Below are 13,517 nucleotides of genomic sequence, written 5' to 3'. Positions count from 1 at the left end.
CCGCACAATTGCTGCATGATCCTTTTTGGAACTGATCTCTTATTTAGAGTCTAATACACATTCATGCTCTCCCTCTCTCTCTCTCTCTCACACACACACTCTCACACACACACACACACACACACACACACACACACACACACACACACACACACTGGTCTCTGCTGCCTGCTCTGTTCCTGCTGCGTTGTTGCCGTGGAGGTGTGTGCTGAAACCCTCCGTCACTCCTGACCCGTTCACTGCTGCCTGGCTGCACACGCGACTCTGAGATCCCCTTCTGGACTGGTGGTCACGGAAACGACACGGCCGTCGGCTAGTACTCCTTAACGCCAGTCAGCTTTCTCCTCAACCAAGTTATGGCACTCGGGAAGCAGTCGAAAAAAACGTTCTTTCATGCATTTCTCATAATATAAGAAAGGAGTACTCTAGCTACCACATTAAGGGGTTTTGGTAATGAATATTACTAGTATTTTTTTTATTTTCTCAGTCCCATGGGGCTGACCCGTTCTAGTTCATAAGTTAATGAAAAACAAATGCAAAAACATCCACGTTTCCATGTGTATAGAGTGCAGCAGTAGTATTAAAGAGGAATTACAGAATGAGTCTTTTTGCCTCCAGATGTCACACACACGCACACACTCATCCGATTCGTTCATGTTGTGCATTTGAAGTGTAAGGGGGCGGTAAAAACCCCAGCAGAGCACACTATAGCCTGCCAGGTACCGTAGCAACCATTATTAACAGCAAACATCTAATTGGACGAGGAATCTGAGAAATGTGGTGCCGATCAGCTGATGGCCGTAACAAAGCTGCTTGGCACGAATTAGCGCTGACTGAGACTCCGTTTTTGTTATTACTGGACAGCTGTGCTAGGAGTTTGCCTACCAGTTCCCAGTTGCAGTTACCTCTCCTAATTAGGAAACAATTAAGACTTTAGAGGCCTTTGGAGACGCCTCTTCCCTTCTTCATTTCATAGAGTGTGTTTTGTGCGTGTGTGTGTGACAGAAAGGGCAGGGTAAGTTGCATTCAGTCCTACCAACTGAACACCAGGCAATGTCGTAACCCCTCTGGCCCCTCCCTCAAGCATCACATGACCCCTCCCCCAAGCATCACATGATCAAACACAAAAGCCCAGCTTTTTTTCTTTTTTTCTTTTTTGTTATCTTGAAAGAGCATGCAAGGATAACTGAACAACAACAGCCTAATAGTAATATAATAATCAGAATAACAAAATAAAAAAATAATCTTACAATGCGAACATGACCAAAGCAAATGCGTTCAGTTATTGCTAAAGTACCTAAACAGTGTTGAACCGTTCACTTACAATATGATCACAGTTCATCATCTAAACCACAAATAAAATAAAATAATTAAAATAAACGAATAAAAAGATCCTTCATCTTCAGCTGAACATTACCCCTCTGTCACCACCTTTACCGAGTGTGGGAATGTCTCTGGAGCTTATTCAATGTAATCATACACTCTATAAATAATCTAACTTACATAGAGATGCGTGTCATTGCAGGAGATGAATAATAATTACAGTATTCTATTGTTCCGAGCTCTCGCGCTCCATCGCTAGCGCTTTGAGGCAGATCAGTATTTACAGCTAGCACTTCCTCTGGACGTTTCAAAAGCAAAGGAGTGGCTAGAAATTCATACAGCAAATTCAGGCTATTTAACCTTCTAGCAGTAGATTCACATTTTATACACATATAAGCTCTCTTTCTTACTCTCTCTCTCTACCTCATGTGCTCTCTGTCTCTGTGTCTCTCTCTCACACACACATACACACACAAACCAAAGCCTTGTCTGGGTGGGTCTCATTTCAGGCAGTAGCTCAGAAACCCTAATTAATTATTATTTTTTCCTGCCAGAATGTTCATGTTTTAAAATAGGTGTCTTTTTCTACAGAAAATAACAAAAGGTGAAGTCCCTGAGACGGATGCGTGCAGGTCACATCCAGAAGTGATTGTCTTGAACAGGAAAGAGCGGAGAGGCAGTGATCACAGCACCCTCTATTTGGAAAGGACATTTACTGAGGGACTGACAGTAGTTTCATAGAGAAGATTCAAGCATATAATGGGGTTTGTATCCCCTCAGCATGTGCAGTTGCTCAATGTGTAGTTCGTAAGTACTTTGATTCCTTCATTTTTCAAAAAAAATCATTTTTGATTGCACGTCGCACCCAGTGTCTACCTTTCACGCCTCAGAGAATGTAACAGTGATAGTCAACTTGCCTAAAACTTATAAGAAAAAAGATCTTTAAAAAGAGGGAAAAAAAACTGATAGCATATGGCTTTTGGGTCCTGTTCAAAACGGTTCATCTCAAATGAAACAGAATTGTACTCTCATTATCGCCATCTAGTGGAATTCTGTTTTACTTATTTATTTAAATCCAGTAACGCAATACATAATAGGTGTGAAAGTTCCCCGCTTGTTTATCAGCTGTACTGTGGTCCAACATGGATGTGAACAGGTTCTGTTCGTATTGCTTTCAGGTAAACGTTGTTTTGAAATATTGCTTTTGATGGCAGGTGACCTAGGCAGGTATACTGTGTGAAATCACGAACTGAATTTAAATGCATAGAATGCAAAACGTCCGTGTCTTTCGTGAACTTTGCAGACTTTTTTTGTTTTTAAACTGCTGCGGTTGCCTTTAAACCAAACAATCTTATGTTGACTTTAAACCAAACAACTTTTAAAGTGATTTTACTAGGTTTTTTCCTAGAGTTTTTACGTAATTTAATACTGTAAGACCAGTATTAAGAGGAAGATGATTCCTGGAGCCAGTCATTATGACTAACCTGATGTCCACTTTCAGTATGGTCTGTCAGGGGTTAATTGGTTCCTTGTCGGAGATTCAGCCCTGTTTTAGATTGCTGTGTTTGTTGTGTTTCGTCTTGGTGTTACTGTAGAAGGGGAACGTTTACGGCAGGAGCAGCATTACTTTCCCGAAAAACCTGACGGAGGGGTTTTTGGCAGAGAAGTGGCATACAGTGGCCCTCAGGGTGGATAGAGGGAGAGAGAGAGAGAGAGAGAGAGACGGAGAGAGAATGTGTGTTTAAAAAAGCCACAAGCATCGGCTATTCCATTGTTTTGACTGATTGTTCGATAGCTGTCCATTAGTTATGGACGATATTATTGCAACGAGGAGTGACGAGATCAATCATATTCACTTGCAAAATATATAACTCTATATCTTCTTATGGGCAAGTATCCATAGTCAGTTCCTGCTTTGATCTTAGAAAATCCTTTACATTTCCATAGTTTCTAAAGTTAAGATTATTGTTGTACCATCTGTACATATCTACAGAGCCCAGACAAGGCTTTCGGACATAGCCAAACAAAATGTTTCCCTTAGTATACTTTTACAATGTCGTCTCAACCTCACAGATTATGTACAGGCAAAAGCTACAAAACAAAACAGGAAGTTAAAATGTACACAAAGTGTCAGCCTCTCAGGGCACCGTTTATAAATTATGTCTAAAATATGAACAGATCAAGATTTAATACTGGAGTACCATTCCGAACTAGGGAATAACTACGTAATCATCTCTGAATCCCACCCATGTGCCCTTGTAATATCACAATATTGTATAAAAAAAGAAAGATCGAGGAAACCAACTTACCCAATTAAAATACAGCTTAAATTGCTCTAAAGTCTGTACATTTCTGGTCAGTTCTGGAGAGCACCATGTCTAATGGGTGCGTATATACATTCTTTTAACTGAAGCGGTGAAATGGGAGTTGTAGTTTCTTGAAGTGCAGGACATTCCTGTAGTTTCTGTTACTTTGTCACAGCTGGTAAAAGTCTGGGATGCTGCCACACAACCATCAGCATGTTGTCTAGGTGACAAGTGCCGGTAGGTAGCTCCTCCTCCTTGACCAACAGGTAACAGGTAAACTTTTAACTGCAAGTTCTCCTGTTGGCTTATACTCCTGTCCCTATGTAGAAAGGGACTTCGTGTGACCTTATGTGTGTGTGTGTGTGTGTGTGTTTCGAGATGAGGGGGGGGGGGGACGCAGATGGTGAGGGGGTCACTTGGGAGTGAGGCTGGCTGCGTCCGGGTTGAAGAGCTCCTTGTACAGCGGTGGGAAGAGCACGCTGACGGTTTCGGGGTGTAACTGCTGGAAGGCCTGCAGCTCCTCCGTGTGCAGAGTGCACAGCGCCGCCAGCGTGGGGATACGACCAATCAGCTGCGGAGGAACAAACGGGTGTCGTTACTGTGCACAGCTCTACGGGGTCCGTGTTAAATACTGTACTAATATTATGGTAGTTGGTGTTGTCGTAAATGTGTATGGAAAAAGTGATGGTGACGGTTGAACATGTCGGCCGTGACGTTGGTCTGTGTAACAAGGACTTAGGAAGTAAGAGGACTGAGGTGAGATGTTCTCCCTCACTACTGTACTGCTCCAGCATACCTGGCTGGACTCAGGTACTGCTTCTGATGTTCCACCAGGGGGCAGTGTTCAGAGCTGACTACGGTGAGCCCCTTGGGACAAAAAGCTTCTAAAGGGTAACCTAAAGAACGCCAGTCCCACCTTAGCCAGAGCGTCCTCGTCCATATGGTTCTTCTGCATAATGTGCTGGAGGGCAAAGTAGATCTTCTCCTGGAGCTTCTGGACTTTCCTGGGTTCCATTAGCCAGGGACGATCTGGAGAAAAACAGAGCAACCGTTTCTCTGCGTCCTTCATCAATCACTTCAGCACCAAACACGTTTAATTAGAACCAACGTTTAAATAGGACCTGTCCTAATTTCTCGAAGCGAAACTCGTAGGTGTGGCAGCACCAGGTTGTCAGCACTGACGTATTCAAAGCTGCCTGGATTGTTAAGTGCTGACTTTATCAGGTTACTCTTATAAGCTACACTCTCAAAGCCTCTTATACAATTGGATTAGACTGCCAGCCAATGAGAACATCTTCTCTGACTGGACTGGAAGCCTGCTGATGTTGAATGGAGAATTTGGGCTTCACGTGGTGCTACTGTAGCTAGTTCCATCGTTCAAGGTATTTTGGTCACATGGCCTTGCACAATTGTGTCCACTGCATTTTAGATGTTATCAGTATGGGTGTACCTTATGAAAAAGAATTATATCCAAATTATGGAATCTCATCTATAAATATGTTGTGCCTAGCACTGTAGCTCAAAATAAACTGCAAGAGGCGGCATGCTAGCAGTTACAAGAGCTCTAGGTAAAAGCTGGTTCTTTAAACTGGTTTTTATTATGTTCGTTTCTGGATTTCCCCTCAAACAGGAGGGGAGAAATGACAAAGCTGCTCTCAGATCAGCTGTTTCTGCAGCTCTTCAGCACGGAGGGCTCACCTGTGGAAATGAGCACAGCCGCGGAGAACAAGGCGATCTCCTCTTCCGTCAGCTGAAGCGCACAAAGGCTCTTGGCAAAGTCGAACACGGCGCCAACAAGGTCGTCGCAGCCTGTGGTTAGAGGAGGAGGAAGAGGAGGAGGAGGAGGAAGAGGAAGACCCTGATAAACACATCAACAGGGCGGGTATACAGCTGGCAAAGCCACGTTTTAAGTAAGAATGATGTGCTACAGCAGGTTAAAGTTCGAATCGTTCCACAGATGGGTAAGGGAAAGCTGGAGAGCTGGGATACCGAGGGCTTTGAACATCTGCGCTCCCCCGTATTTCCCCTCGAAGAGCACCGTGTTGTTGAGGGGGTTGAACGCCCGGCACATCCTCACCAGCACCACCTCCAGACAGCCTGCAAGGCACAGAGACACTGAGATTGAGGCCTGCAAACGTGCTCAGGCTGCCCCAAAAGGTAACGTCCGTGTTGGACGTATTTCTGGCGTAGTAAGTGGTGTAGTGTAAGGTGCTGTGTTTTGCCACGTGCGTGCCAACTGGCTGCTGACCTGATTTGAGCAGTAGGATCTGGTCGTTCTGACAGAGTTCCATGAACCCTATGATACGCTTGGCAAACTCCACCACATACTGGATGGCATGGGTGATCTGGATCGCACACTGTTGCCACAACACCTCCCGTGACTGTGAAACACACACACACACACACACACACACACACACACACACACACACACACACACACACACACACACACACACACACACACACACAGTGAGTAAACCTTAACCATTGTGTTTTTCGCCAAGACGCATTAAGAGATAAAAGCCAGTGTGAAAACCTTGAGTAACTCTGTTGCTTTGATGCTCTGTCAACAGAACGATGTTTATTGAACATTTCCTGTATTATATTCAGCCCATAAGGATAACGGCCCATACGGCAGCCCATACGGATAACATATATATATATATATATATATATATATATATATATATATATATATATATATTCTGTTCCAGTAGACAGTCACAGATAGTACAACTGAGTGCAATTTTACTTCATAAGCTTTACAAGACTCTTTAAGGATATATATCAGTAATATATATCAGTAATATATATATATATATATATTTGCCTTTATCTACACTCACCGGCCACTTTATTAGGTACAATTGTCCAACTGCTCATTAGCATAAATGTCGAATCTGCCAATCACATGGCCAAGAGACATGCAATTTAATCTGAGCATCAGAATGGGGAAGAAAGGTGATTTAAGTGACTTTGAACGTGACATGGTTGTTGGTGCCAGACGGGCTGGTTTGAGTATTTTATAAACTGCTGATCTACTCTGATTTTCACACAAAACCATCTCTAGGGTTTACAGAGAATGGTCAGAATAAGATAAAATATCCAGTGAGCGGCAGTTCTGTGGGTGCAAATGCCTTGTTGATGCCAGAGGTCAGAGGTGAATGGCCAGACTGGTTTGAGCTGATAGAACGGCAACAGTAACTCAAATAACCGTTACAACTGAGACAGGCAGAAGAGCATTTATGAACGTGCAAAACATCGAACCTTGAGGCGGATGGGCTACAGCAGCAGAAGACCACACCGGATGCTACTCCTGTCAGCTAAGAACAGGAAACTGAAGCTACAATTCTCACAGCCTCACAAAAATTGGTCAATAGAAGATTGGAAAAACGTTGCCTGGTCTGATGAGTCTCGATTTCTGCTGCAACATTTGGATGGGAGGGTCCGAATTTGGCGTCAACAACATGAAAGCATAGACCTATCCCGCCTTGTATCAACGGTTCAGGCTGGTGGTGGTGCAATGGTGTGGGAGATATTTTCCTGGAACACTTTGGGCCCATTAGTACCAACTGAGCATCGTGTCAACACCACAGCCTACCTGAGTATTGTTGCTGACCAAGTCCATCCCTTTATGACCACAGTGTACCCATCTTCTGATGGCTAATTCCAGCAGGATAATGTGCCATGTCAAAGCGTGAATGATCGCAGACTGGTGTCTTGAACACGACTGAGTTCACTGTACTCAAATGGCCCCCACAGTCACCAGATCTCAATCCAATAGATCACCTTTGGGATGTGGTGGAACGGGAGATTCACATCATGGATGTACAGCCAACAAATCTGTAGCAACTGCGTGGTACTATCATGTCAATATGGACCAGACTCTCTGAGGAATGTTTCCATTGATGGATCAAGGCGGTTCTGAAGGCAAAAGGGGGTCCAACCCGGTACTATCAAGGTGTACCTAATAAAGTGGCCGGCGAGCGTATGTTGGAGAGCACTTCGGAGAGCTTTTTGTATCCTCTACAATATTTTCAATATTTTCAACAATAGTTTTATTTTTAGAAATTCTTGACCAATGTTTTAAAGAAAAAAGATTACCCTTGTTTATTCTATATTAATTACAAATAAATTATATTATAAATTATATTACATGATATATTCAGATATATCATGTTTACCCTCCAGGGACTTTTATTTTGTGTTTTTGGATGCAATATTTCTTTAAGCATCGTGGACAGAACCTATAATGCACTGAAATAGTTCCCTTAACCATCACAGAAAGATTGAAAGTTTTTATTTGTGACACATCTGGATAGTGAAAACGATATCAGCAGTTTGTGAGTTCAGCAAATTCTGCCTGCATGTAAAGAATCTTCATAGATGCCTTTTCAAAGGATTTCAGTAATTATCCATAATCCATTTGACACAGGGAAATGAGCAAGGGTTGTGCTCTCTGTCTCCCCCCCCCCTCTCTCTCTCTCTCCCTCTCTCTTACCTCTCTTATCTGTATTACAGCTGAGACTGCAGCTATACGATAAGATCTGTTATTTAAGTCATGTTTTGTTAAGCCTTAGCCAGGGGACGTACTCTAATGAACTCTAATCTCACATGTGCTGTTAATCCAAATTTTCCTCTTTCTCACCATCACTCCCACAAACACATATGGAATCAGAAAAAGGCAAAAGAGAGGTACACAGTTCAGGAAAAGAAGCGTGAAAGGCCTGGAACACGTCCTGCTCACAGTAAAAATAACAAAAACCCACCAAAATAGTTAAGAGCTTTTAAAGTCAGCCCCAGTATGGGCGATCCTCTACACTCCAGTATAGGTTATAGCTAAAAGAGGATAAGAAGTATGTTTTTTTTTTACACTTGACTGGGCAACAGTTTCAGCAGCACTATTTTAATTCTCTACTGCACCGTTTTGTGTTCTGTGTGTGTGTGTGTGTGTGTGTGTAAGAGAGAAGAAGATCAAGTTAACCGGAGCTCCAGTTTATATCAAGACTAGATCCATCACAGTCATTCTAACAGCAAAAAACGCCAGAGTTAAAATCAACTCGTGATCCACTTTTGCTATCCCGCTGTGAAATCTGATTCAAAGGGACGTGTCTGAAAATAAAAGTGGGCAGTCGTGGTCCCACCACTCCTAATTGGTCCCCTGCTGCTCTGACTCCGCCTTCCTAGTCATCACCTGTGCTGCTGGTTGGTTTGTGATGGTGCCTGTCTGTGTACATGTGCCGCCAGTTGCGTCATTTTCCTTGAAGCCTTGTGAGCGTTCGAGGCTCCAGGCTGTCAGCACTCCTCACAATGTGTGAACAGCTACGTGTCACAGATGAAGCACTGGAGAAGATCCCAGACAAGAAGAACTGGTCTGGGATCAGCTCGCTCGCCCCAACCTCGGGGCCGACGCATATATTCGGACAGGAGCGGGCTGTTCCTAGGTCAGCGCTCTTTCTCAGAGACGTACGGCAGTCTCACCTTGCTTTGGTACATCTTCACCTCCTCGTACGAGTGCGTCTGCCAGGTGAGCTGCTGCAACTCTTCCGCCGTGTACTGGCACGTCTCCAGGTGAGACTTGATGATGTTCTGAGCGATCCGGTCTGGCGAAGGGAGAGAGGCTCAGTCAACGAGGGCATCATCTTTAGTGTCCTCAAAGCTGCTCTGTAGTCGTCAAAAGCGCTACAGAATCAACCCGGACCGCTGCGTTCATATCAATATCCGAGGAAGTATTAAAAACGACGATACTCTAACCGATGTTCAAAATCAAATTTACTTGTGGAGCCCATTTTACGACATGATGATGTCACAAAGCTGCTAATCCCGGTCCGGCCCCTAATGAGCAAGCCGTACGTGACGACCTCTAGGAAAAAAACCCCTGGGCACTAGAGGAAGGGACCTTGAGTGCCACCAAGGCTCGTTTGTTAACGACAGAAGGCTAATTAAACAGCATTTGATTACAAGGCTGAGGTGAGTGGGGATCTGGACGAGGCCAGTAACGAATGTTCACAGGCTCCTCACTGCAGGGTTGGCATGAGGACTTGGGTTGTAATTAACTACACCTTCTGTTATAGTGCTTCCAGTCATGCTGGTGTCACCATGACGATGTTCAGATATCTCATGGTCCAACAGTGATGAGCACACCTTATAACACCCGTGACTATAACAGTGGTCACCGGGGTCCGTGATCATTCCTGAGTCAGCTCCGGAGCACAAATGTGGGAATAGGGTATCATACAAACTCCATAGAGGACCTCTATGGAGAACCATAGAGGTGGAGAACCTCTCCACAGCACTCATGAGGTGAGTGACATGAGATACTGCATGCTACATCTACTGTGAAACAGGACCACCAGGTCCTGTCAAGGTTCCTGCAGCTCTTCTGCTGCCTGCAGTACGTTCTCCACCATACGTCTGTGAAAGGTTTGGGTAATGCGGCCCTATGCTGCAGACATGGTCTGGCTCCCCTGTTCTCACACTCCTTCAGAAGGGCAGACATGGAGTCTCTAGGACTGGAGCTCCTCCATGTCTCCTACGCCTGACATAGGCCCTCGATTCTGGAGTGATTCTGAGTGGATGCTTCTTATTGACAGCTGAGACGTCTTTATGCGTTTAACCAATTGGCTAGCTGACCAATCTTTGTTTTGATCAGGTGGAAGGAATCACCCAGCTGACGGTTATTAACAAGGCGTGCGTAGTGAGTCCGGTGCTGTACCTAGCTCTCCCATGGCCATCCCAGGTGCTAGCTGGCTGTCCTGGTACGAGCTGTAGGGGAAGAGGTTGGGCACGGGCGTCAGGTCATAGACGGGCTCCTGCTTGATCTGCTTCATGCCGGAAATGTCCAGGCCTGACTGGTCCGGGCTGGCCTGCGTGGAGTCCACGCCATAGTAGCCGGGGCCGGCGGGGTTGGCCTGGCCCTTGGGCATGTCGATGATGTGGCCGTTGGCGTAGGTGGCACCCAGCTCGTGGCCGAGGGCACCGAGGGCGGCGGGCGGGAGGCCAGAGGAGTAGACGCGGGCGAGAGCCTCGGCGTCGCCCGTCTGCTGATGCCGCTGTTCCTGCAGCCGCTGCTGGTGCTTCTGCACCTCGGCGTACAGCGAGTCGCGCTGCTTCTTGGACATACGGCCGAACTTCACCGCTGGCAGGGTGAAGGCAGGAGGGGGGAGGGGCGGAGAGAAGGGAGAGGGCGTGAGGGGGAGGGGCAGAGAGAAGGGAGAGGGCGTGAGGGGGTGGGCCAGAGAGAAGGGAGAGGGCGTGAGGGGGTGGGGCAATAAGAAAGGAGAGGGTGTGAAGGGGCAGGTAGAAGAGCATGTGGGTGAGTGATAGGCATAAGGGAAGAGAGAGAGAGAGAGAGGGAAGGGGAATGGTAAGAAAATAAAAAGAAATGAGCAAACATGACATATAGAAAGGGAAAGAAACCTTGGCCCTGATTACTGGCATAACGAATGAGTTCAAGCACTGTACTGAGGAATCCACTTTAAAAAGGCCTTCCCAACTGAGATCTTAGAACCATGTTATAATTATCACTTTAATTATGTGTTTGGCCCACGGATTTCCAAAGTATGTAAACAACAGCTGAAGCGTGTTAATGTGGAGGAGGGGGCCGTTTGCCCTGGCGCTCACCGTCGCGGGACATGCCCAGAGCAAGACACTTCTGCAGCCTGCAGTGCTGGCAGCGGTTGCGGTTGGTCCTGTCGATCAGGCAGTTGCGCTGGCGGGGACAGGAGTAGGAGGCGTTGTTCTGTTGACTCCTCCTGAAGAAGCCCTGCAGGAGAGCACGGGGGAGGTGGAGAGGGTTAGAACCGCGCGCCCCTGCTCCGGGGGGAGGTGCCCCACCTGCCCTACGGCCACCAGCGCACCAGCCGTGTGGGCTCCGCCAAGACATCAACCGTAGCTAAAACAGGTTCGTTGCTGGTTCTTTGGAAGAAAAACACCTACGAGGCTGGACCAAGATTAAACATAGACAGATCCGGTCCAGGAAGGCTTCCCGGCCATGCGCTGAACCCCCGATTAAAGTTCTGAACGTCTCGATGATTAGATCTGGTTTACGGCTCAAGCCAAGGACCTGGTCTGAAGCAGGTGATTCGTGTTAAACGGGGCACCGGATGGGAAGATGGGGTCGTGGTGTCCCTCACCTTACAGCCCTCGCATGTGATGACCCCATAATGGATCCCAGAGGACTTGTCTCCGCAGATCTTGCACGGTATAACTTCAATTTGGGCTGTGAAGAGAGAGAGAGAGAGAGAGAGAGAGAGAGAGAGAGAGAGAAAGAGGTGGTGAGTGGAGAGGGCAGGAGAACGACTTACACAACCCCTCGCTGGTAGATAAAGGACGTATGACATAATGGGGGGGGGGGGGGGGGGGCGCTCTCCGCCCCACCAGGACCCCCCCACTGAGACTCAGGTTTAGAGGAGAGAGAGAGAGGGCCCCTCCAGAGAGACCCACACACTGCTTCTCCCATCATTTGGACACGGGTGGCTCTTTCTCACAAAAGCCACGGGCACAGGTCCTGTTGGGCAGAGACGGGCGGGGGCATCGTGGGCAGGGACGTGGCCTGCTGTGGGCTTGTGTGTGCTGCGGGGGGGGGGGGGGGTGAGGGCGAGGCCGCAGACCCTCCAAACACACTGCGCTGAAGCTGGAATAGACCGTCATTTTATTATTATTATTATTAGACGGAATGAAAGAAGCTGCAAGATCAGCTCTTTGTTGGGTACCATGTAGAGTGATGACCTAGTAATCAGAGGCCATCTTTGTTTGGAACTGAGCTCATATTAAATCAGTGGTGCCAACGGCCTGGCGGTCTTACAATACGTTCATAGGGTAGGTGCTGCATGCTACATTCAAAGGTCCTTACTTTAAACATTTATATTGCATAATGTGAAATGCATGGTGACAAGGTGAGGAGGTATGTATGTTTTACTGGTGTTTTATCACATCCTTAAGTAGACATTGTAAAACAGTTTCCAGAAATGTTTTTTTTTAAGCATTTTTTTGCTTGCTTAATCACAGTTCCTAGGCCTTGCAAAGTCTTCAAGGGACATAGTACATGCACAAAAAGCAAACCATCAAACCCAAAGTGTGAGTTCCTCTTGTGTGACATCGTCAGACTCCAATCCAGACTAGTGTTCCTTATCTAAGACTTTCACCGCAAAATGGAAATTAAACCCAGAACGAGTAACGAGGGTCAGGAAAAACCACAGGGACAGAAGATATGAGAGAGAGAGAGAGGGAGAGGGAGAGAGAGATGGAGGGAGAGAAAGAGTGGGAGAGAGTGAGAGAAAGGGAGGGAGAGAGAGGGAGAGAGGGAGAGGGAGAGAGACACACACACAGGCCCATCTGTATGCTGAGACTGCACACTCACTGTAAAGAGATTAGTCGCCCAATCTAATCCTAAATTATTTCTACGCACATCCCCCCCCCTGCTCTCCGCTGCCTTATCTGATGCAGCAGTTTCGCAAATTAATCTTTCCGCACTCGAGCCCACTTTCTGCCGCGCCAGCGAGTCTGCGCTAGACGAGGAAGAGGAAGAGGAAGATGCCGGGAGAGGCAGACGGACGGCTCAGACGTTTGACGCTACCGCGCGGAAAACTGGCGGGCTCCTTCGAGCCGACCGCAGCCCGACTCCGAGTACGGCTGTGGGAGTCTGGGCCTCCGCCTTTAAAGTCCACCAAGAGTTCTAGTGACACACAGCGCCGGCCAGTTGTTTCCAGAAGCGGAAGAAAACGAGATGCCTAATGAGGCGTAACGATGTCAAGAGCAGAAACCGCCGATCGAGTTTAGTGTAGATTTGGCTGCTCGATACAGAATTTGAAGTTTTGTTGAGCTGGATGTTGTACTGAGAGGGGGAAAAAAAAACAAAAGACACCAAACAAACAGAGTTGCTAAA

General features: G+C 46.6%; 1 protein-coding gene across 1 annotated transcript in view; it reads right to left on the bottom strand.

Annotated features, from left to right (window-relative positions):
* Positions 1 to 256: 256 nt before the first annotated feature.
* rorb (RAR-related orphan receptor B) overlaps positions 257 to 13,517 on the bottom strand; it is a 28,494-nt gene continuing 15,233 nt past the window's right edge. The window contains exons 2-10 of the mRNA XM_076999052.1: positions 11,767 to 11,852; positions 11,255 to 11,396; positions 10,347 to 10,769; positions 9,113 to 9,234; positions 5,878 to 6,010; positions 5,619 to 5,726; positions 5,328 to 5,438; positions 4,546 to 4,658; positions 257 to 4,200 (exon numbers count right to left, since the gene is read on the bottom strand). Coding sequence (XP_076855167.1) covers positions 4,042 to 4,200; positions 4,546 to 4,658; positions 5,328 to 5,438; positions 5,619 to 5,726; positions 5,878 to 6,010; positions 9,113 to 9,234; positions 10,347 to 10,769; positions 11,255 to 11,396; positions 11,767 to 11,852 — 1,397 coding nt within the window. The 3' untranslated portion in view covers positions 257 to 4,041. The remainder of the gene's footprint in view (positions 4,201 to 4,545; positions 4,659 to 5,327; positions 5,439 to 5,618; positions 5,727 to 5,877; positions 6,011 to 9,112; positions 9,235 to 10,346; positions 10,770 to 11,254; positions 11,397 to 11,766; positions 11,853 to 13,517) is intronic.

The sequence above is a fragment of the Brachyhypopomus gauderio genome, chromosome 3, assembly GCF_052324685.1.
Source record: "Brachyhypopomus gauderio isolate BG-103 chromosome 3, BGAUD_0.2, whole genome shotgun sequence".
NCBI lineage: Eukaryota > Metazoa > Chordata > Actinopteri > Gymnotiformes > Hypopomidae > Brachyhypopomus > Brachyhypopomus gauderio.
Note: the sequence above shows the minus strand (reverse complement) of the source record. Positions and strands in the feature narration are given on the sequence as shown.